The sequence below is a fragment of the Mustela lutreola genome, chromosome 1 (genome assembly GCF_030435805.1).
Source record: "Mustela lutreola isolate mMusLut2 chromosome 1, mMusLut2.pri, whole genome shotgun sequence".
NCBI lineage: Eukaryota > Metazoa > Chordata > Mammalia > Carnivora > Mustelidae > Mustela > Mustela lutreola.
The window spans coordinates 28,087,958-28,111,151 of NC_081290.1; the positions used below are offsets into that span (position 1 = coordinate 28,087,958).

The 23,194-nt window shown below is 35.4% G+C and overlaps 1 protein-coding gene across 5 annotated transcripts in view; it reads left to right on the forward strand.

Moving 5' to 3' along the window:
- The window catches only part of NFXL1 (nuclear transcription factor, X-box binding like 1), a 74,750-nt gene extending 51,957 nt beyond the window's left edge, over window positions 1-22,793 (forward strand). For 4 of the 5 annotated variants that reach the window (XM_059162024.1, XM_059162052.1, XM_059162033.1 and 1 more), the window contains exons 19-23: window positions 6,051-6,120; window positions 12,679-12,783; window positions 17,084-17,170; window positions 18,381-18,434; window positions 21,658-22,793. In XM_059162024.1, coding sequence (XP_059018007.1) covers window positions 6,051-6,120; window positions 12,679-12,783; window positions 17,084-17,170; window positions 18,381-18,434; window positions 21,658-21,831 — 490 coding nt within the window. In that variant the 3' untranslated portion in view covers window positions 21,832-22,793. Of the gene's footprint in view, window positions 1-6,050; window positions 6,121-12,678; window positions 12,784-17,083; window positions 17,171-18,380; window positions 18,435-21,657 lie in introns of those variants that run through there. The other variant, XR_009350842.1, reaches the window with a different exon arrangement.
- Window positions 22,794-23,194: the final 401 nt, after the last annotated feature.

Genomic DNA, 23,194 nt, shown 5'->3' on the forward strand with positions numbered 1-23,194 from the left:
GGCCTACCTCAGGCAGCAAGAAAAATCTCAAATAAATAACCTAACCTTACACCTAAAGGAATTATAAAAAGAGCAACAAAAGAAGTCTAAAGAAGCAGAAGGAAGGAGATAATAGAGATTAGAGCAGAAATAAATGATATAGAAAAGAAAACAATAGAACTGATCAATGAAACAAGGAGCTGGTTCTTTGAAAAAAATTAGTAAAATTGATAAATCTCTAGCCAGACTTATCAAAAAGAAAAGAGGAAGGACCCAATTAAAATCACAAATGAGGAGAAATAACAATATCACAGAAATACAAACAATTAGAGTATTATGAAAAACTCCATGCCAACAAATTGAACAAACTAGAAGAAACAGATACATTCTTAGAAACATATAGACTACCAAATCTGAAACAGGAAGAAATACAAAGCTTGAACATAGTGGTAATCAGCAAAGAAATTCAATCAATAGTCAAAAAACTTCCAAAAACAAAAGTCCAGGACCAGATGGCTTCACAGGAGAATTCTATCAAACATTTAGAGAAAAGTTAATAACTTCCTTTCAAACTATTTCAAAAAATAGAAAAAGGAAAGAAAACTTTCAAATTAATTTTATGAGGTCAGCATTACCTGATATCAAAACCAGATAAAGATATCACTAAAAAAGAGTACTATAGGCCTATATTCCTTGTGAACATAGATGCAGAAATTCTCAATAAAATAGTAGCAAACTGAATCTGACATTAAAAAAAAATCATTCACTGTGACCAAGTGGAATTTATTTCTGGGTAGCCAGCATGGTTCAATATTCACAAATCAATATTCACAAATCAATCAATGTGATAGACCACATTAACAGGAGAAAGGATTAGAACCAGATGATCCTTTCAGTGGATGCAGAAAAAGCATTTGACAAAGTACATCCATTATAATAAAAACCCTCAACAAAGTAGACTTACAGGGAACATACCTCAACATGATAAAAGCCATATATAAAAAGCCCACAGCTGATATCATCCTCATTGGGGAGAAACTGAGAACTTTTCCTCTATGGTCAGGAACAAGACAGAGACGGCCACTCTTCTCAATTTTATTCAAAATAGTACTGGAACTCCTAGCCACAGCACTCAGACAATGAAAGGAAATAAAAGGCGTCCTGGCAAGGAAGAAGTCAGACTTTCACTCTTTGCAGATGGCATGATACTCTATAGAGAAAACCCAAAAGTCTCCACCAAAAAACTGCTAGAACTGTGAATGAATTCAGTAAAGTCACAGGATACAAAATCATTGTACAGAAATCTGTTTGCATTTCTATACATCAATAATGATGCAGCAGAAAGAGAAATCAAGGAATCGGTCCCATTTACAACTGCACCAAAACCTATAAGATACGTAGGAATAAACCTAACCAAAGTGAAAGACCTGTACTCTGCAAACTATAAAACACTGATGAAAGAAATTGAAGATGACACAAAGAAATGGAAAGACATCCTATGCTTGTGGATTGGAAGAACAAATATTATTACAATGCCTATATTACCCAAAACAGTCTACACATTTAATGCAATCACCATCAAAAGAACACTAGCATTTTTCACAGAGCTAGAACAATCCTAAAATTTGTATGGAACCGCAAAAGACCCCCAATAGCCAAAGCAACCTTGAAAAAGAAAAACAAAGTTTGAAGAATGACAATTCCAGACTTCAAGTTATATTACAAAGCTGTGGTAATCAAAACAGTTTGGTACTAGCACAAAAACAGACACATAGATCAAGAGAACAGGATAGAAAACCCAGAAATGAATCTGCAAATATATGGGAAGTTAGCCTTCTACAAAACAGGAAAGAAATATCCAATGGGATAAAGATAGTCTCTTCAGCAAATGATGTTGGGAAAACTGTACAGCAACATGCGAAAGACTGAAACTGAACCACTTTCTCACACCATCCACAAAAACAGATTCAAAATGAATGACATACCTAAATGTGAGACAGGAAACTATTAAAATCATTGAGGAGAACATAGGCAGTAACTTCTTTGACATTGGCAGTAGCATCTTCTTACTACTAGATATACCCCGTAAGGCAAGGGAAACAAAAGCAAACAAACTGTTGGGACTTCAAAATAAAAAGCTCTGCACAGGAAAGGAAATAATCTACAAAACTAAAGGGCAGCCTACGCAGTGGGAGAAAATATTTGCAAATAACTAATTTGAAAAAGGGTTACTATCCAAAATATATAGAGAACTTATAAAACCCAACATCCAGTAAGTGTATAATCAAATTACAAAATGGGCCAAAGATACAAACAGATATATTCCCAAAGAAGACCTACAGATGGACAGTAGACACATGAAAAGGTGCTCAACATCACTGATTATCAGGGAGAGGCATACCAAAACTATAATACTGTAACTGCAATGAGATATCACCTCACACCTGTCAGAATGGCTAATGTCAACAGCACAAGAAACAATAGTTGTTGATGAGGATGTAGAGAAGGGGGAACCCTCTTGGACTGTTGATGGGAATGCAGGCTGTTGTAGCCACCGTGGAAAACAGTATAGAGTTTCCTCAAAACATTAAAAATAGAACTGCCTTACAATTCCACAGTTGCAATTTTAGTATTTACCCAAAGAATACAAAAATACTAATTTGAAGACATACATGCACCCTAATGTTTATAGCTGTTCTACAGTAGACCAAGTGTCCGTCAACTGATGAGTGGATGTAGGTGTATATGTATATACAGTGTAATATTACTCAGCCATAAAAAAGAAATTTTGCCATTTGCGGTGACATGGATGGAGATAAAGAGTATTATGCAAAGTGAGATAAGTCACTCAGACAAAGATAAATACCATGATTTTATTCATTTGTGGAATTTAAGATAGAAAACATGCAAAGGGGAAATAAAGAGTGAGTGGTCAACCAAAAAACACTCTTAACTCTAGAGAACAAACTGATGGTTACTAAAGGGAAGTAGGTGGGGAGGATGGGTGAAATAGGTGATGAGCATCAGGTGTTGTATGGAAGTATTGAGTCATTATATTGTACACCTGAAAAGAGTATTGCACTGTAAGTTAACTAATTGGAATGTTAATAAAAACTTTTAAACAATCATAGTGAGATACAATGACATACCTGTTAGCATGGCTAAAATGAAAAAGACAAAAAGAAAGACAATAGACTGACAGTATTAAGTGTTGGAGAGGATATAGAAGAATTGGAACTCATACACTGCTACTATGAATGTAAAATGATAGGGCCATTGGAAAAAGGTTTAGCGGTTTCCTAAAAAGTTAAACAACTGCCTTCTGTATGGATACAACCATTCTATTCCTAGATACTTAACCAAGAGAAATGAAATGTATGTCCATACAAACACTTATACATGAATGTTCATAATATTTTTATATGTGATAACCCAAAAATGGAAATAATCCAAACATCCAACAACAGGTGAATAAACACATGGTAGTATGTCCATACAGAATAAATTCAGTAATAAAAACAAACTGTTGTTATTTGCAATATCATGAATGAATCTCGAAGTGTGAAATCTCAAGATTATAAGTGAAAGAAGCCAAACAAAAAAGAATAATGCTCTATGATTTGATTATGTAAAATTCTTGGAAATTGGAAGTCAATATATACAACAAAAAGTATCTCATTGGTTTCCTAGCAGGTGATGGGCAATATAAAGAGATTCCAAAGGGACACATGACATTTTTTGAGGGTAATGGGTATGTCCATTATCTTGATTGTGGTGATGGCTTCATGGGTGTAAACGTATGTCAAGTCTTGTCAGGTTTTCCCCTTTAAATGTGTACATTATTGTCTTCTGTATCATACCTTAATAAAAGCCCTCCGAAAACATGAAGTATATGTTTTTATAGAGAATTCTTCAGACTTAGTATTCATTATGATAATTTTGTTTACTTTCAATTCAGTGAATTATTCCATGTTATCTTTATTTTTAGTCCTTTTTTTTTATTTTTTTTATTTTTAGTCCTTTTTTGCTTCATGTAATTTCCTTTATAGAAATAAGATTAAAAGATACAGATATTGGAAAATTAGTTTATTCCAAATTATAAAGTGACAGAAACAAAATAATACTAAGTCTTAAGTTCAGAGGTGAGCTGGGGTGCCTAGGTGGTTGAGTTAGTTAAGCATCTGCCTTCGGCCCAGGTCATGATCTCAGTGTCCTGGGATCAAGCCCCGAGTTCCTCATCGGGTTCCGCTTCTGACTCCTTGCTCAGTGGGGAGCCTGCTTCTCCCTCTTCCACTCTCCATGCTTGTGCACTCTCTCTCTCTCTCTCTGTGTCAAATAAATAAATAAAATCTTTAAAAAAAAGTTCAGAGGTGAGCACCATGCTTGTAAGAATGAAAATATATGACTTCTAATAGAGCCAATATAAAGACTGTGATATTATTAAGTGAAATTTTGCTAAGAAAATTGCATATGTTATCTTAGAGTACATTTATGCTAATTTATACATATACTTAAGATAATAGTTTTTTTGTTTTGTTTTTTTAAGGTAATAGTTTTTACGTTAGGCTAAACTTATGGTATATTTAGCACTTATGTCTAATAAAGGAAAATAAGAAAAGCAGGAAAAGAAAGAATCAAAGGTAGAAGAAAGGTAATGGAAAGAGAAAAGTGACCTCAATGTGATAGGAATTTTAAGGGTGTCACTAGTTACTGACTTATGCAGTGTCCATTGTGGTTACATTCAACGATCTGTGAGAAAGTGGTTTTAGTCCTTGATGTTTGTGACTTTTCCTGAATTACCCACCAAGTCAAACAGGAAAGCACACAGACTAATCTAAAACGATCAAATCTAAAATGAGTCTGTTTCTAACATGATAGCTCACAAAAACAATTTTAAAACTCTCCTAAAATAAACTTACTAAATTTTTTGATTTGAAGTAATTTTTTGTTGTTGTTCTTTAAGAAACAAAACAAACAAGCATGGGGAGAAAAAGAGAGAGGCAAACCAAGAAACAGAGTTTCAACTGTAGAAAACAAACTCCAGGCTACCTGAGGACAGATGGGTGGGGGGATGGGTGAGTAGGTGATGGGGATGACAGAGGACACTTGTCGTGATGAGTACCCAGTAATGTGTGGATGTGTGGATCATGATATTGTACACCTGAAACTAAAATTACAGTTTATGGGGGTGCCTGGGTGGCTCAGTGGGTTAGAGCCTCTCCTTCAGCTCTGGTCATGGTCCTGGGGTCCTGGGATGGAGCCCCGCATCGGGCTCTCTGCTTGGCGGGGAGCCTGCTTCTTCCTCTCTCTCTGCCTGCCTCTCTGCCTGCTTGTGATCTCTGTTAAATAAATAAATAAATAAATAAATCTTTAAAAAAAATTTACAGTTTATGCAACTAATTGTAATTTAAATAAAAACTTTAAAAATATCTGGGTGAGCATTTTCTCAGTATCAGTTTTTAAGTAATATATAGATTTTTAATCTTTTATGTGGAAACTTTAGGAAGATATTTATGAAAAATGATTGCTCTGAAGAGGAAGATAATAGCAGACTATCTTTTTTTTTTTTTAATATTTTACCCATTTATTTGAGAGAGAGAGAGAGTGCACAAGAGCAGGTTAGGAAAGGGACAGAAAGAGAGAATTTCCAGCAGACTCTGGGCTGACCATGGAGCCCCACTTGAGACTTGATTCCCTCACCAATCATGACCCGAGCCGAACTCAAGAATCAGATGCTTAAGGGACTGAGCCACCCAGGTGCCCCTTAATAGCATAAATTATTAAGGCCAGGCACAGATGATATTTTGTGTGTGTTTTATACTTCCTGTTTGCAGTAATTGCCCTTTTGGCATTTAATATGTTGGTAATCGATAAAGGGCTGGAAGGTTTCAGATATCAGACCAGGTAAGTAATTAAGACAGTTGTTACAGATGATACACAATTAAAATATTTTTCAAGAAAAAATAAAATAAGTAAGCAATTTTATGGACATGTTTGAAATTATTTTTAGAGAGGTAATCTATAAAATGGACTTCGGTTTGAATGTCATCAAAACTTCCTCTTATTTTTAGAAAAATAACCACAGCTGATGTAAATGAAAAGAACCTCCTTAGTTGTTGCAAAAATCAGTGTCCTAAAGAGGTAAGCTTTAATAGAACCCTTTTAAGCTGTATTTCTTAGGTCTTGTTTCTCTTGGATTTTCTCTTTTCTTCTTGGTCTTCTTATATCAGGTCTTTTCTGAACATGCTAGAAATGTTGGGTGCAGGGAGGAAAATGTGATTGATGTCTATAAAAATGTAATACACACTAACTGTAGATGTACATCTCTTTATGAAATTTTGGGGTTCTAATACCCCAAAAGTTTTAAAGGTATCTTATGTACTTTATATGATAAAGTTTTGACCTAATACTTATCCCTCCCCCCAAATAGAAATAGATGAAGAACTGTGTAGGTTATAGGCAGTTAGACAGTAAATCCATAGTAGGTTATTTAAAAAGTGTATTTGTGTGTGTGTGTGTGTGAACTTTAAAGATTATTATTATCTTGAATTAATATAAATAATTATATATAGTTTTATTTTTAAAAATTCTCATGCTTATAATGCATTGTATTAGTACTAAAAGTGTCAAAAATAGTTCAGAAAACTTGTTCAGAGTAAAAAGGTAAAAATTCACTGGTGATTTATCTCGGTGATAATTTGAGAAACCATCCATAATTGGTCAGCTTATTTATTTATTTGTTTGTTTGCTTATAATTGGTCAATTTAAAAGTCAGAGTATTCCTTTTTTGTTGGAGGTATGGTAGTGACAATTATTTGATTTGTTTGGACATTTATAAAGGAATCCTTCTGACTTACAGATGTACTAATAGTACCACTTTTATTTTAATTATTTGCTTTTTTTTGCACTTATCTGTTTCTCATCCTATTTAGAGTCAGGGAAAGATGACGACAAAGCCGTAAATATAATAGTCATTCTCTTTGGTTAAATAAAAACAGAAATTAAATGCATGATATGCCTTTTTGTTAACAATATTTTCTTTTAACTAAAACTTTTGATGCTTTTTATGGATTTCTGTTTAAGAACTATTGGAAATTGAACTTGAATATTTTAAAAGTTATATAAGATTATAAAAAGACCATTTCAAGCAATAGATGGTTATATTTAATAACCCTGTCTTTGTTATAAGTGAAAGAAACTAAGGGCATTGGGATATTTCAAATTTAATTTTCTGATTTCTTCAAATCCTGACTTTTTCCATGTTAAAATAAATTTTCTTCTACCCAAATTAAGATTCCAGGTAATAAGTGGTTGAGACTGTCAGATTTTTAATCTGAGTCCGTAACTTGGTATGAGATTGTAGTTAGAAATAACAAAATTAAATTTAGGGATTGTTAATTTGCAGTTTAGCATTTCCTTGACTATGATTCAGTTGTGATAAGGTTACGACATTTGTTGGGACTAGATGGGTGATCATGTTTTTTTAAAAATTTGTTTTCCATGCTCATGATTTTTGGATTCTGTGCCAGTCTGGAGCCTATTACTTTTTTTTTTTTTTTTTTTTTTTTAATTACTAGAGTATTACTAGAGTCTCCTTGGGCTCTCTTGACATTAATAGCCTTAGTTTGGGAAGAATTTAAGTAGCTGTTACAGTTTGAAGTAGTCTAAGAGTGGCCAGGTGAATATCCTGGTGTCTCATAGAACTTATTCTAGTTTATGGCCTTTGGACATTGGTAAGGGTACAGCAGTAGTTCTCAACAGTTTAACGGCTTCTTAAAACAGATTAACGGACCCTGCCCCAGAGTTTCTGATTTTGAGAGCCTGGAGTAGGGGCCCAAGAATTTGCATTTCTAATTTGACATGTAATAGTGATATTGTTTGTCTGGCATCACAGTTTTGAGATCCACTAAGCTATAGAATCAAGTCATGCTTGGGATCAACTAAGAACTATGTCACTTCGAATTTGTAGTAGATATCTTTTTTTTTTTTTCCTCAATAGATATCTTGTGTACTTGGAGTTAAGGTATGGGATTATGATAAATTCTGACCGACTGATAAATTCTCATTTACTTTCTCTTCCCTCCCCCATCCTATAGATTTCTTGGGGGCAGGGCCTATGTCATATTCATCCTTGTATCCAGTCCCTTGTATCCTGTTCCCTGTTTGTACACATTAGGCAGCTGGTAAATGTTTTTATTGAATGTGAATGAAACTGAACTGTTGAAGTGGTATAGACATATCCCTTGAGCTCCACTGATTCTCTGATGTACACTTCCTCTATCTTCTGGTCTGGTTTGAATTTAACAAAAAGAAAATATAAAGATACCATTTAGAACTGTACGTTTAAACTGTGCCCCACATATACAATTCTACTTTTAAAAATTATTTCTGAATTTGGTTTTATTAGCCCCGTGAAGCTTTTCTGTTTTTTACTTGAGCAAATTGTTTAATGTGTCTTTAACTCAAATTGTTTATGTATAAAAGTAATACTCACTTCTGAGTGCTGAGTATTAATGAGTTAAGATCATGTAAATCTTAGTATATAGTGAGTGCTATATGTGTGCTAGCTGTGGTGATGGTAGGATGGGTATTTATCCATAAACAGTGTTGTTTTGCAAGCTTTCTTTAATTATTTTTAAAGAGCTTTTTATTTTATTTATTTATTTATTTATTTTATTTTTTAAAAGATTTTATTTATTTATTTGACAGAGACCACAAGTAGGCAGAGAGGCAGAGAGAGAGGGGCAAGCAAGCTCCCCGCTGAGCAGGGAGCCCGATGCGGGGCTCGATCCCAGGACCCTGAGATCATGACCTGAGCCGAAGGCAGAGGCCCAACCCACTGAGCCACCCAGGCGCCCCTTAAAGAGCTTTTTAAACTGGGATTAAAATGGAACATTTTGAACTAGACAGTATTAGTTATGGGTAAGGCATTTGAAATGACATATGCAGGTGTAAATAGAATGATCTTAAGGACTGAGTAGAGTACAAGAAGACCGTCCCACATTGAGTGGAAAGAGTAGGACATCTCATCTTTAAATGAATATCAAGGTTGGATGGTTTAGGAAAACCTCTGTTTTTTTTGGTTTTAGAAAAACTTCATTACCTCTGGAATGAAGATATAGTCATTATAGATTATGCATTTTAATCAGCTTCCTTTGGAACTGCTTTTCAGCTCTGTCAGCATATAAGCTGCCTTTTGAGATAACACATACTTGCACACCTGGTTTTTTTAAACAGTGAAATCACCACCTACTCAAAAGCACATAATACGTATCTGAACAGTTTAACAAGTAGTTAGAAAGTCAACACCATAAACTCCACACAGGTCCAAAAATATAGTATTGCTGCATCTCAGAAGCTAACAAAGTCCTTGTCTGGCTTTGGTCCCCCCCCCCCCCTTCTATCCTATATTTTACCTCCATCTGCCTTTTATAGTAATTATTTCCTTGCTGGTATCTGAAAATGATCTTGTTGGCTTAATTTTATATTTAAAGTTCAAAAGTATGAACTTTTGTGACCTTAGTTTGTTCTCCATTTTGTTTGTCGTGTTTATTGCATGTGGCTGTAGTCTTATTTCCATTGTACGAGGATACTGTGGTTTATTGTATTTGCCTTATAATGGGTAGATACGAGTTTTTTCCAATTCCAGAATACTGCTGTGAACACTCTTGTTTGTGCATTCTAATATATGCATGTATAGATTTCTCTAGGCATATAGTGGTGCGTGGTCATAAGGAATGTATAATTTCAACTTAATATCATATTGATTTCCAAAATTGTACAACTTACTATCAGTAAATTTTCTAATTTACCACTAGTATTTTAAAGTTCCTGTCATAGCATATCCTTGCCAACATTTGGTATTGTCAGAGTTTTAAATTTTTCCCGGTCTTGTGACATCTCGTGATTTTTATTTACATTTTCCTGATTACTAGTGATTTTTAATACTTTTTCAGAATTAATGGCATTACTTTTGTCTGTGAGACATGTATTGGATGCTAGCACAGTATCCTTCTGGAGGAGTTTCAGTTCTCCTTGCAGGCTAAAGTAATCAGTTACATTAACTTATCACAAAAAGAAAATACGTTCAGAGGATATTGGAGACCAGTTCATAGACTCTGAAGGAAATGCTGTACAGCAAACTTCAGGAAGGACAAGATCTGAGCAGCTCCCAGGGCATTGCCAACAGGAGCTCAGGGCACTCTCTACTAAGATGACTGTTCAAACCACCAACTCTTCCTTTTTAGTTTTCACATTATCAGAAGAGAAAATCTGATTGGTCCCTTTAAGTCAAGGGTCTCCCTTGGTATAGGCAGTGACAGACAGAAGACTAGAACGGATAACATAGCCATGGCCATGAGAAAATTGTGATGAGCCCCACGGCCATCCCAATTTGTGTCTTCTGTATCTTCTAACCAGCAGTGAAGGTGAAACGCTTGGAGATTCATGGAAGAATTGTTAGATGGGGTAACAAGACCAAATGCAGTATTCAGAGAAAAGAGATACATTTTGAAGATAGAGACTTTCAGGATGGTAGTGAAATTGTGAAGAGTGCCCGTGAGGTCTTTTAGGAGACAGAAAGATAAAATATCCAGAGCAGTGATTTTAAGCTTTTCATCAACCCCCAACACACTGAAGAGATAGAACTTTATAGCCGCGATTCTATGTAATTCAGAAAGATCTTTATTGATTGTGATAGTCTTCCCTATTCACGTTCCCCTTTAGAATTATTGATTGAAGGGACGCCTGGGTGGCTCAGTGGGTTAAGCCTCTGCCTTCTTCAGCTCAGGTCATGATCCCAGGGTGGCTGGGACTGAGCCCTACATTGGGCTCTCTGCTCAGCGGGGACCCTGCTTCCCCCTCTCTGTCTCTCTGCCTACTTGTGATCTCTGTCAAATAAATAAAATAAAATGTTTTAGAAAAAGAATTATTGATTGAAAGTAGATTGGTTAGTTACTTTTAGAGAAGATGACTGATGTAATTACCTCGCAGATTAAAGAAAGAACAAGAGGCTACAGATACATGTTTTGAGCAGAGAGGCCAGGTGGTCAGCTGATGCTAAATGTTTTGTCTTCTTCATGAAGTCAGGCTAGAGGCACTAGCAGGAGTGAAGGTGGGAATGATGTTGAAGAGACAGGAAAGACTTTAAACAGCTCTGTGAGGCAGGTATTTGGTAGTAAAACATATTGAGCTTATTAAGCAGTGTTAGGGGCCTTGGTAGGTATAGAGAGAAACAAAACTGAAGTGGTCCAGGAATGCTAGTGTGGAACTCATTCCAGCAGCTCAGCCCTACGATGGGATTGATGAAAATGTAGTCTGAGTGTCCAAATTGAGTTTTGGTATGTCTCAGTTCAAAATGAAAGAGCAAGAAATCTAGTTGCACACTAGAGAGACACTAAAGGCAATGGAAAAAATGTAAGAATTTTTTGGGGGTGAGTAGAGTTGATAGTTAGAAGGATCAATCTGCAGAATCATAAAGATCAAAAGTTGGAGAATTCAAATGTTTATTATGGTGCCCACTATTTATAAGGTGTCTTTGTTAATGAGTATAAGAGATACAAAGAAATAGAAGACCATTGTCCTCCACTAACTTATTATTTTATATAGCTAAGTATTTTATTAAATAGCTAAATATATTGAGCACATTTAATCCTCACGACAGCTATGCAAAATCTGTTATTCTTCCCGGTTTTATATGTGAAGCACAGAAAAGTCAGGAGACTTGCCTAGGGTTTCACAGTTGGTAAAGAGGGAAGCTGGGCTTCAGGTCCAAGCAGCCTCTTTGGAATTTAACCAGTAATCAGTGTGATTAGAGAGACACATAACTATGAGGTGTCCAAACTTTTTTTTTTTTAAACTTTAAGACCATATAAGCAATGTCACAATGGTTTAGAAATATATTTCTTACATAGTTAGTATTATTTGTTTAAATATAGACACATTCCTATCATGCTTTTATGGTGATTTGAGCCATTTCTTGAAGTTTGGATAACATTTGAATACAAAGAAGATCAGAACATTTCATCTGAAAGCTTGACTGGATAAGAAGATAGTAAATAAGTAGACAGGAGCATGTAGACATCTTGGCAGTTACTGAGTGGTTTGGCTGCCTCTATAATAAGTTTTGATATGTAGTGGCGAAGAGAAATGATTTAGAGTAAAAGGCTAAGCAGTTGTGTTATCGTACAGTGCCTTAAGAGCAAGGAAGTTTTTTCTTTCTCGTATAACCATGCAAGGTAGATGTGTTGTCATGTGCTCCAGGTAGTCATTCAGGAACCCAAGTAAGCCAGGGAACGCTGCTTCTCTTTGACACATGGTTTCCATTGTTGGTTTACATGTTACCTCAAAGCACACTGAGAAGGGAAGAACATGGATGTGTGGTCTCAAAATGCTTTAAGGTACAAAAGCACTTATGCTTGAATTCCATTGGCCAGAACATAGTCACATGGCTGTACTAGCCACAGTAGTGTTCTAAGTAAGATACACTCTTGGAGTGGAACTGGGGAGAATATTTAACATTTCTGTGTAATTAAAGTAATTTGTATCTAAAAGAAAAAAGTTAAAAATTAGATGATTATCGAGGGTTGATTGACCCTATTATAATAGACTATCTCTTAAAATAGTTGTTGGAAGAAAGGGAATTTGCAGAGTCTGACTAGAATGTAAATATGTAATTGCCTTATTTTGATTTTATTGTAGCTTCCTTGTGGTCACAGATGCAAAGAGATGTGTCATCCTGGTGAATGTCCCTTTAATTGCAACCAGAAGGTGAAACTTAGATGTCCTTGTAAAAGAATAAAGAAGGTAAATGTTTTAAGTTATTGAAAATACTTTTTTATGTAAAAATTTTCTTTGTGTTTTGGTAGTTCTTTGGCTTTTTGCCTTTTGAATTTCAAGGTCTTATTTTTTAGAATCATTTTATTGTTAGCCTATATATTTCTGTAAATATTTTAAAAATTGGCTTTGTTTGGCAATCCAGTTTTCTGTAATTTATTCATAAAAGAACTTTGTCTTGTATTGGAATCAAGTTCAGTGCCCCTTTTTGGATAGAATCAATATGCTCGAGATTTGAGGTCTTTGTATAAGAAACACAATGTGAGTAATACAGTGAGTTTCATGGTTTAAGAAATGGTCTGGAATTAACCTTTGTTGCTCTTGTTTATGAAATAGTTTTTGCCATCAGTATTAAGTTGTGAAAACATAGCCTTAAAGAGACTTCACATGCGTAGCCTTATAATGTTAGAAAATAACAAACTTGGAGAGAATTCACTTTAATATAAAATAGTGGTAAAAAAAAAATAAAATAGTAGTGATGAAAGATTAAGAGGACAACACTAACTACTGGAAAGGTCAGCGATGGGGCGCTTGGGTGGCTCAGTGGGTTAAACCTCTGCCTTCGGCTCAGGTCATGATCTCAGGGTCCTGGGATCGAGCCCCGCATCAGGCTCTCTGCTCAGCAGGGAACCTCCTTCCCCCTCTCTCTCTCTGCCTCCTGCTCTGCCTACTTGCGATCTCTCTCTCTGTCGAATAAATAAATAAAATCTTTAAAAAATAGAAAAAGAAAAAGAAAGCTTGGCGGAGGCAAACTGCCACTGTTCATGTAAGCTTACAAAGGAAATCTCAGTGTTGTTCAGTGTCGGTGGCTGAGTGGTTTGTTTTCAGTTCTCCTTTTCCTTGACTTCCGTGTTCACACTGTCAACTTCTGATGTTTTTTGTGTTGGTTGAAGTTGCAGCACCTTTTTTTCTTCATGTTCTTACAGTCATCCCCTAAAGCTAGTCTTTTTTCTTTTCTTTAAATTCTCTCTTATATTCATCCATCCAACAAATATTTGAGAATCTTTTGCTTTTACTGAGGATCTTTGCTTTTCATTTATTTTCACAGCTCCTACTATCCACTTCCTGGGGTAGTGACTTCTTAATTTAAATGTGTAGGCCTGACCTCTTCTGGAATTGAGTCCATGGGTTTTAGATACTTAAATTGGACCACATTTTTTTCTTTGTTTATGTTTTTTTAAGATTTTATTTATTTATCCAAGAGATAAAGAGAGAGCACATGCAGGGTGAAGGCCAGAGGTCTGAGCAGGGAGCCCAGTGTGAGACTCTATATCAGGACTCGGGGACCATGACCTGAGCCGAGGGCAGATGCTTAACCAACTAAGCCACCCAGGTGCTCCTAAATTGGACCATCTTTATGTGAAAATCAGTGCTTAGTCAAGCCACTTTTAATTAGAGATATCTCTCAGATTTTCTTTCATTTCATGTTATTATCCAAGTGCAGATTGCCACCCACTAGAACTTTGGCAACAGCTCATTCTTAGACTTTAAGAATAGCTTTATAACAGATTTCCTTGCTTCCAAACATACTACATCCCTAATCTAAGTTTTTCAGTGGTTCCTCATCACCTGTGGGAAGAAATACACATTTAAAAGAAACACGTATGCACATGCAGGCTTGACATTCAAGGGATTCTGAGATGGTACCTTTGCCTACTTGTCTGCACTGTCATCCTCTAGCAGTTGTCTCTATGATTCTGTTACTTATGTGCCCTAACACGTATGATATACGCCCCTCTGATCTGTGGCAATGTAGACATTCTGTCCTGTAAAACGCAAAGTTTTTCCCCTTTATTGTTCTGTTTACTGGAACCCTGCTCTAGTACTTAGTGCTAGCATTTCCTTGTTTGGGAAGGTCTTCCTTCCCCTGACTCTTGGGAAGACTTTGATGCTGTTTCTCCTTGGTTTTCTTTATTCTAGGTTCATGACTAAAAGCTTTGTGATTCTAAGGATGTCTTTAACCTTGTTTTCTCATCCGTAAAATAGAGTTTATACATAGATTTATTGAAAGGAATGAAAGAGGTAATGCTTACATACCATTTAGTACAGTGATTATTATGTTTAATAAATAATAGCTGCTGTTGTATTCATTTACTGCTTCCATTATTATATTATTTTTCTTACTGTGTCCCTTGTCCCTAGCACAGTGCTCTTATAAATACCTTTTGAATGAGGGAGGGTGGGTTCATTCTTCCAGGCTGATTGACTTAATATCTGCAAATACATTATTTATTGTCTATACTTATATATATTATTGTTCCTTTGTCTGGACTGTCCATGGAGGACTCTGTTTACCAAAAATGAAGAACTGAAGTGGGGGAAAAAACTCATAAGTAATAAAATTCCATGCTATAAAGTGTTTTCATGAAAGTATATTTGCTCATTAGGATTTGATGATCACATATCTTAACTCTGGTAAATTTGAACTAAAAACAGTATCTGAGAGTGTGGTAAGAAAGGAGAAATTGATACAGATAGGTACACTTAGAGCAAAAGTGATATCTGGCAGCAAAAAAAGGTAGCTAAAACATCTAGGCAAATTCTAGGACTTTAAAATAAGGACCACTTATTCGAGTAGTTCACAAATTGATTATAGGATTGATGTCACATCATCAAGAAAAGAGTAGATACGGTTTTTATTGTTTCATTAAGGAGATATTGAAGTGCAAACATAAGATTTAGACCAATTTTTAAAATTTTAAAACTTCTTAAAAAATTAAATGATTGAGAGGAAAGTTTGTAGCTCTCCAGAAAATTCTCTAGAACTGCATGAGTTGGTAGCCATTAGCCACATGTGGCTGTTTATTTATTTGAATATTTTTTAGTTTTATTGATGCACAGTTGACAAAAATTGTATATATTTAAGATGCAAATGTGATGATTGTCTATACATACACTGAAATGATTACAGCAATCAAGCTAATTAGCATTTAACACCTGATTACCAGTTCTTGGTGAGAACACATCCTACTCTCGTAGCAAATTTAAGGTATATAATACAATATTATTAACTATAGCAAGCGTGCTGTATATTAGATTCCTCAGAACTTAAGACTTATTTTATCACTGAAAATTTATACCCAGTGACCAGTTTCTCCACATGTCACCTTGCCGCAAGCTCCTGGCAATCTCCATTCCCTTCTTAGCTTTTCTAAGTTCTAATTTTTTAGATTCCACATATTAGTAAGATCATACAATATTTGTGTATCTGTATCTGTCTTATTTTACTTACTCGCTTGTCTCCATGTTCATCCATGTTCTCTAAATGGCAGGATTTCCAGCTTTTTTATGGCTGAATAATATTCCACTACAGGTTGATAGGTGGGCAGATCATGTTTTCTTCATCCGTTTATCCACTGATGGACACATACCTTGTTTCCATATCTTGGCTATTGTGAATAATGATGCAGTGAGCATTGGAGCACAGAGATTTCATAGATACTCTTCTCATTTCCTGGATATATATCTGGGAGGAAGACTGCTAGAACCTATACTACTAGATCTACTTGACATTTTTTTAAGAAGCCCCCATACTGTTTTTCATACTGGCAATACCAATTTACATTCCCAACAACGCTGTCCAAGATTTCTTTTTTTTTTTTTTCCTATATTCTTGTTAACATTCATTATCTATTGGCTTTTCAATTATAGTTATTCTAACAGTTGTGGGTTGATGATCTCATTGTGGTTTAGATTTGCATTTTCCTGGCAGTTAATGATGTTGAGCACATTAGCATGTACCTGTTGGCCCATATGCAGCTATTTAAATTTGAATTTTAATGAATCAACATGAAATAGTAGTAAATATTCAGTTCCTCAATTTCACTGGCCACATTTTGAGTTTTCATTAGCCATGTGGAGTCAGTGTTCCTCTGTTGGATAGCAGAGATACAGAACAGTTTATTGTCTCAGAAAGCTGCATTGGTTGGCACTATTCTGAAGCATTTTATAGCACAAAACAATAAAGAAAAAGAAAGAATGAAAAGGAGATTGACGCTGGGTTGATAGTGACTCTTAATTTAATTTTAACTCATAATTTAATTTTATGATATTCACTTCTTTCTGGTTAGGAGGAAATAAAGGAATGATCACTGTTTGAATCAAGACATTTAATGCTTGTAACCATATCATCATTAAATATTCATGAACATGACTTTTAAATAATATGCATAACCTTAAGCTGTCAGATATTTTGCTTTTTTATGACATACAGTTAGGACCCTGAGGGAAAGACATTTTAAAGTCAAATTTTTAAAAATGTTATTTGTAGGAATTGCAATGCAACAAAGTACGAGAAAATCAGATTTCAATAGAATGTGACGCGACATGCAAGGAAATGAAGCGGAAAGCATCTGAGGTAATGTCATTTTTTTTTTTTTTTTTAAAGATTGATTTATTTATTTTAGAGAGAGGGTGTAGCGAGCTTGGGGTTGTTGGGAGGAGGGGCAGAGGGAGAGGGAAAATCTCAAGCTGACTCCCCACTGAGTGCAGAGACCGACGCAGGGCTCAATTTCACAACCCTGAGATCACAACCCGAGAAGAAATCAGGAGTCAGATGCTTAACCAGCTGAGCCACCCAAGTGCCCACAAATGTCATTTTTAATGTGCCAATTAATGGCCTTTTCCTATTTATTTTGTGCATTACTTTATGTGCTTATTACAAGGAACTCAAAATCTCATCTTTTTTTGCTTTTGTAAGAAAACCTAGTTTTTTTCTTTTTTAAGATTGATTTATTTGTTAGAGAGAGAGAGAGCATAACTGGAGAGGAGAGGTAGAAGCAGACTCCCCGCTGAGCAGGGAGCCTGATAGGGGTCTTGATCCCAGGACCCCAAGATCATGACCTGAGCTGAAGGCAGATGCTTCATAGACTGAGCCACCCAGGTGCCCCAAGAAAGCCTCGTCTTCTATGCCTATTTTGAATCCCCAGGTGTGCTCATTAGTTTGTGCTACATTTTTTCTATCCTTGTGCCGGTTCGTGTATGTGCTCTAAAACAGTTGTCCATCGTAATGTTACTGTAAGCCTCCTGAAAGTTAGGTTAAAATAATACAAAGTAAGATTTTGGAGTTCTTTGCTGTTTGGGTTACCTCTAGTGTCCTTATTTCCTTCCATCAGTCCAACTGATGAATAAATTCTTGACTTTGCTTAACACTGAGGATTCTCTTCCAGATAGGGCATTTACAGAAAATGGTCAACTTCAACTCTAGAAAAAGAGTGGTATTTAATAATTGATTATAGACTTAGTATGGTAACTCAAGAGAAAAAAAATCCATTTGAACACTATTTCATTTTGCAGTTTTGTAACTCTTTGAATTGTGATCTAATATCTATTAAGTTGTTAAGCTGAAATGTTTATATAAAGGCTAACACTATCCCTCCCCTCATCTCACAGTCTATTAGAACCTTGGTAACACTCTCACTATAACATTTACATGTCTTTAGATAATTTCCAATATAAAGGTACCGAAAGTTGTTATGGGTTAGTGGATTCTGGGTGAGAAGATGTTAGAATTCTAAATAAAATTTGATGATTACAGTGTTAATTAACCTTTAAATATCTATAAACAGATAAAAGAGGCAGAAGCCAAAGCTGCTCTCGAGGAAGAAAAACGAAAACAACAGGTAACTAAACAAAATATTTAATCCATTGTATCATTGTTAGTTTTTATGCAAACTCAAGGTTTATTCCACATACAAACCAGGAGCCAGTCAGCTGTTCCCCGGACTGAAAATAGTATAGTTCCTACAAAACAAAAATTAGCCACTCACTCACTTCAGCTCAAGTATGCTGAGCCTTTGAAGAGGCGTGAAATCTTCTATATTCCCAAATTTAATTCCTTGCCAGTCTCATCCATTCTCCAGTGATATTTGGTTGGTGGATGGGGGTTGGAGTGTGGCAGCTTCCATTTTTTTTTTTTTTAAGATTTTATTTATTTATTTATTTATTTGACAGAGAGAGAGAGAGAGAGATCACAAGTAGGCAGAGAGGCAGGCAGAGAGAGAAGGGGAAGCAGGCTCCCTGCTGAGCAAAGAGCTCAATCCCAGGACTTTGGGATCATGACCCGAGCTGAAGGCAGAGGCTTTAACCCACTGAGCCACCCAGGTGCCCGGCAGCTTCCATTTTAAGGCATCTCCTGGAGCCCATGTCTTCACTCACCTAAAAGTATTTGAGTTCTGTTTTGCTGACTTGCAGATTATCTGTAAAAAGGAGTGTTTTGTTTCTTAACCAATGCATTTACTTTAACCATATATTGCCTTATTTCTCTTTTAGATTCTTAAATGCAGGCTTGTTATCTGTTCTTTGCTATATAGCAAATAACAACTACATTCCTGATACCCCCTTTGCTCAAATACCATATTGATTATGTACTCCGAAGAGTGGTTTAACTTTCTAATAGTGACATATAATTATTTGTCAGTTTGCATTTTGAGATACTTATACTTAGCAAGAAGGTTTTATTATTATATGCAAACTGCTGCCTTTTGAATGAGGAAATTGAAATTTGTGTGACTTCAGCGGAAGACATTGGAAACAATTTAGGTAGCAATAAACATGGGCTAAAATGACCTCTCATGTTAAATGGTTTTATTTTTTTATTTTTTTATAAAGATTTTATTTATTTATCAGAGAGAGAGGGGGGAGAGAGCGAGCACAGGCAGACAGAATGGCAGGCAGAGGCAGAAGCAGGCTCCCTGCTGAGCAAGGAGCCCGATGTGGGACTCAATCCCAGGACGCTGGGATCATGACCTGAGCTGAAGGCAGCTGCTTAACCAACTGAGCCATCCAGGCGTCCCTGTTAAATGGTTTTAAAAAGTTGATTTGCCTAATATTCCAAAGTAAGTTATCAGAGAGCTACTTCACTAAAACATGGATTAACTAGAATCCTGGGAGATAAACTTACTAGGAGTAGTTTAGGGTAAACCTTCTTTCCCTTTTTATAAACTATTTGGGTGGAAATTTTAAATATATTCCCTATTTACTGAACTTTTAAACAGAGTGTATAGAACATAAACTATAAATGATGACTGTGGGTCATTATTAAAGCATTAGTTATTTTACTGTGTCAGTTCTCAAGTTTGGCTACTTTTAATGCATTGATCTTGTTCTCTATTTCAGCAACAGCTTGAAAATATTCTGACATTTTGGTTCATTGAAGAATGAATGTGTTAAATTAAGTATTGGATTAGGGCATCTTCAAATGTGGTTATGAGCAAAATAATGGATGTGTTTACTGAAGTTTGTACAGTTGACCCTTGAACGACAGATTTAATCTGTTTAAGCTGTGGGGGTCCACTTACATGTAGCTTCTTTTCAACATGTAGCTTCCTCCAGTACAGTCCTGTAAATGTGTTTTCTCCTCCTTATGATTTTCTTAGTAATGTTTTTCTTTTCCCTAACTTACTTTATTGTAAGAACACAGTATGTGATACATACAACGTACAAAATACACGTTAATCTACTGTTACTGGTGAGACTTTTCTGGTCAATAGTAGGCTGTTGGTAGTTAACTTTTTGGGGAGTCAAAAGTTATATATGGATTTTCAGCTGTGTGTGGGGTCAGCACCCCTCACCCCTGCATTGCTTAAGGGTTAACTTATATTATGGGACGCCTGGGTGGCTCAGTTGGTTGGACGACTGCCTTCGGCTCAGGTCATGATCCCGGAGTCCCGGGATCGAGTCCCGCATCGGGCTCCCAGCTCCACGGGGAGTCTGCTTCTCCCTCTGACCTTCTCCTTGCTCATGCTCTCTCTCACTGTCTCTCTCTCAAATAAATAAAAATAAAATCTTTAAAAAAAAAAAAAAAGGGTTAACTTATATTAACTTATATTTCCTTCTGTTAAATAAACAATTACAAAATCTTGCATGGATATTATATATATATTTTAGTTGATGACTATCATGTTTTAGTTCCAATGCACTGTAGTGTATCGTGTTACCTTATCCTATATAAAGTTAAGTAAATTCTTGGCAGTAGAATAAAAGTCCACATTTTACAGTAAGTATCATCCAGTTATCCTTTCTTAGGACCAGTTTTTATAGAATTCTACTCTCTAAAATTGTCATTTTGATTTAAAGCACGAAGCATTTTCCACTGAAGAATTTCTACTCTATTTTTAAATATATTTGATAAAGATAATCTCGCAGGATTTTTTTTCCCTACTCACTTGAATTTCTTTCAAACAAGCCATTAATGTCTATTATCAGCATTGTAAAAAAATAGAATTATAGGTATTTTTATTCTCACTGGACATCTCTTGGCACTTGCTAAAAGCTGTGTATTATAGAGACTCAGTAGATTAATGGTGTTGATGTATAAAATTAATGTCTGTATTTAGGGCACCCTGATTTAATCAGATGTATCTATATTTAAATAGTGTCAGGGGTGCCTAGATGACTCAGTTGGTTAAGTGTCCACCTTCTGCCCAGGTCCTGATCTCAGGGTCCTAGGATCAAGTCCCCTGGTTGTCATTGTCACCAGGCTCCCTGCTTAACAGGGGGTCTGCTTCTCCCTCTCCTTCTGCCCCTCCCACCTATCACCTCCCACCTTTAAAAAGAAAACTAACTGTAAATAAATAAATAGTGTCAAAGTCAGGCTTATGGTCTGCAATAATCTCTTTTGTTACTCCCCATTTCCCTTTCTGCGTACCTAAACTCTGAATTTGTTGAATACAAGTCCATGATGGAGAGAGTTATTATTTTTTTTTAAATCAAATCAATATATTTACTATATACCAATGCTATTAAAACATTTGGCACATTGATTTATTTTCATCTTAGTGGAAAATTTCAGGTCAATGTATATTGATTTTAATAAAAATGATACTGTTTTGGTTTTTGATTTAGGCTGAACTGGAGGCTTTTGAAAACAGACTGAAAGGTCGTCGGAAGAAGAACAGGAAAAGAGATGAAGTGACCGTTGAGCTTACGCTATGGCAAAAATACAAATACTATCTCCTTCCGGCATGTGCAGTTGCAGTTTTAGCGTTTGCATGGTACATAGCCCGTGATGTGGCTTAAGAAATTTTGATCTGGTCACATACCTCAGATTGGATTTAGATAAGTAATTCACTCTGGAATATTAGGAAGTGTATACTGTAGAACATAGATACTCACATTCATCTCTGTATTCCCTTCCAGCTGTTGTTAGAAGGACAGATTTTAAGCTTTATCTTGAGTAGCATACTAGAAGTGGCAATATAACATTGTTTAATAGTGAAAGCATGACTGAAATTGTCAGATATCTCATAAGGCATAGCCTGTGGCAGGGTAACACGTCAGTTGATTGTGCTTCCTTGTGTTAACATAGTTGTCTCACTCACTATTTCACACCAACTTTCTTTCTGCTTTTTGCAAAATTAAAATGAAATTGAGCCATATGTGCAGTAAAAGGAATATGTCACAATGTTTTGGCTACTTATTAAAAGGTACTTTTCTTGATCATGGTTTCTTGATCATGTAACTTTGTACTTTAAAATAATTATTCTCTAAAAGACCTCTTAAACTGTAACCTAAAGCTATATAATTTGATTCCAAAAATTGGTTTATTAGTGAGGAATTTTTTATCAGTTATTGAAATAAGTTTTTATGTAGTAGGTACCTCAGAGGAAAATATAATTGTTTTTTTTTTAAATGCTGGGCTGGATTCCTCACATGTGGCTGTTTCTTGTGTAAGAAGCATTTAACTGAAGTTTGGCATGTTTTGTAAAACTTGTATGTGTCTTTTCAGAGTAAAAATAAAAGAAAAACTGGTATTTATGAGCAATAGAAACTGAGCACAGGGCTTAATGAGCTTTATATACTTATTGTCATTTCTTCTTACCATGATCCTGTAAGTAGATTTCAGCTGGAAATAATCAGTTCCTATGAAAACAAGCTGATAGAGAAATATCAGTAAGCCAAATCTGTTGGAATTGTCATTTTAAATGGTTTTGCTATTTAATTTTTGTATGATTGTTTTCATTAAAATTTTTCATACCACATTTGTAACCTTGAATATTTACTATTACCTGAAATATTCAGGAGTCTATAATTTCAGGTTAGGTATTAATATCACTGTATAAAATCTCTGATACTTGATGCAAAACAGTTATTGATAGACACTAAAAAGCCATAGAAGTACATTTTAAACAGAAGTACAAAGAAGGATTTCTAAATTTTGCTGACTTTAATGAAAAATTTTTTAATGTTCTGTTTATTCTTCTAGTGTTAGCTCGTGTCTAAAATGAAAGGCTAGTCATTCCTTTCGTTATGGTATTTGTGTTTGGACTTTAGATTTTTTTCTTTTTTACCTTTCTCAACATTAGGGTACCTGGGTTGGTGTTTCAGAAGCTCTGAGTTAGAGCTGTCGCACTCCAGTCATTTCCTTACTCTAAAATGAATA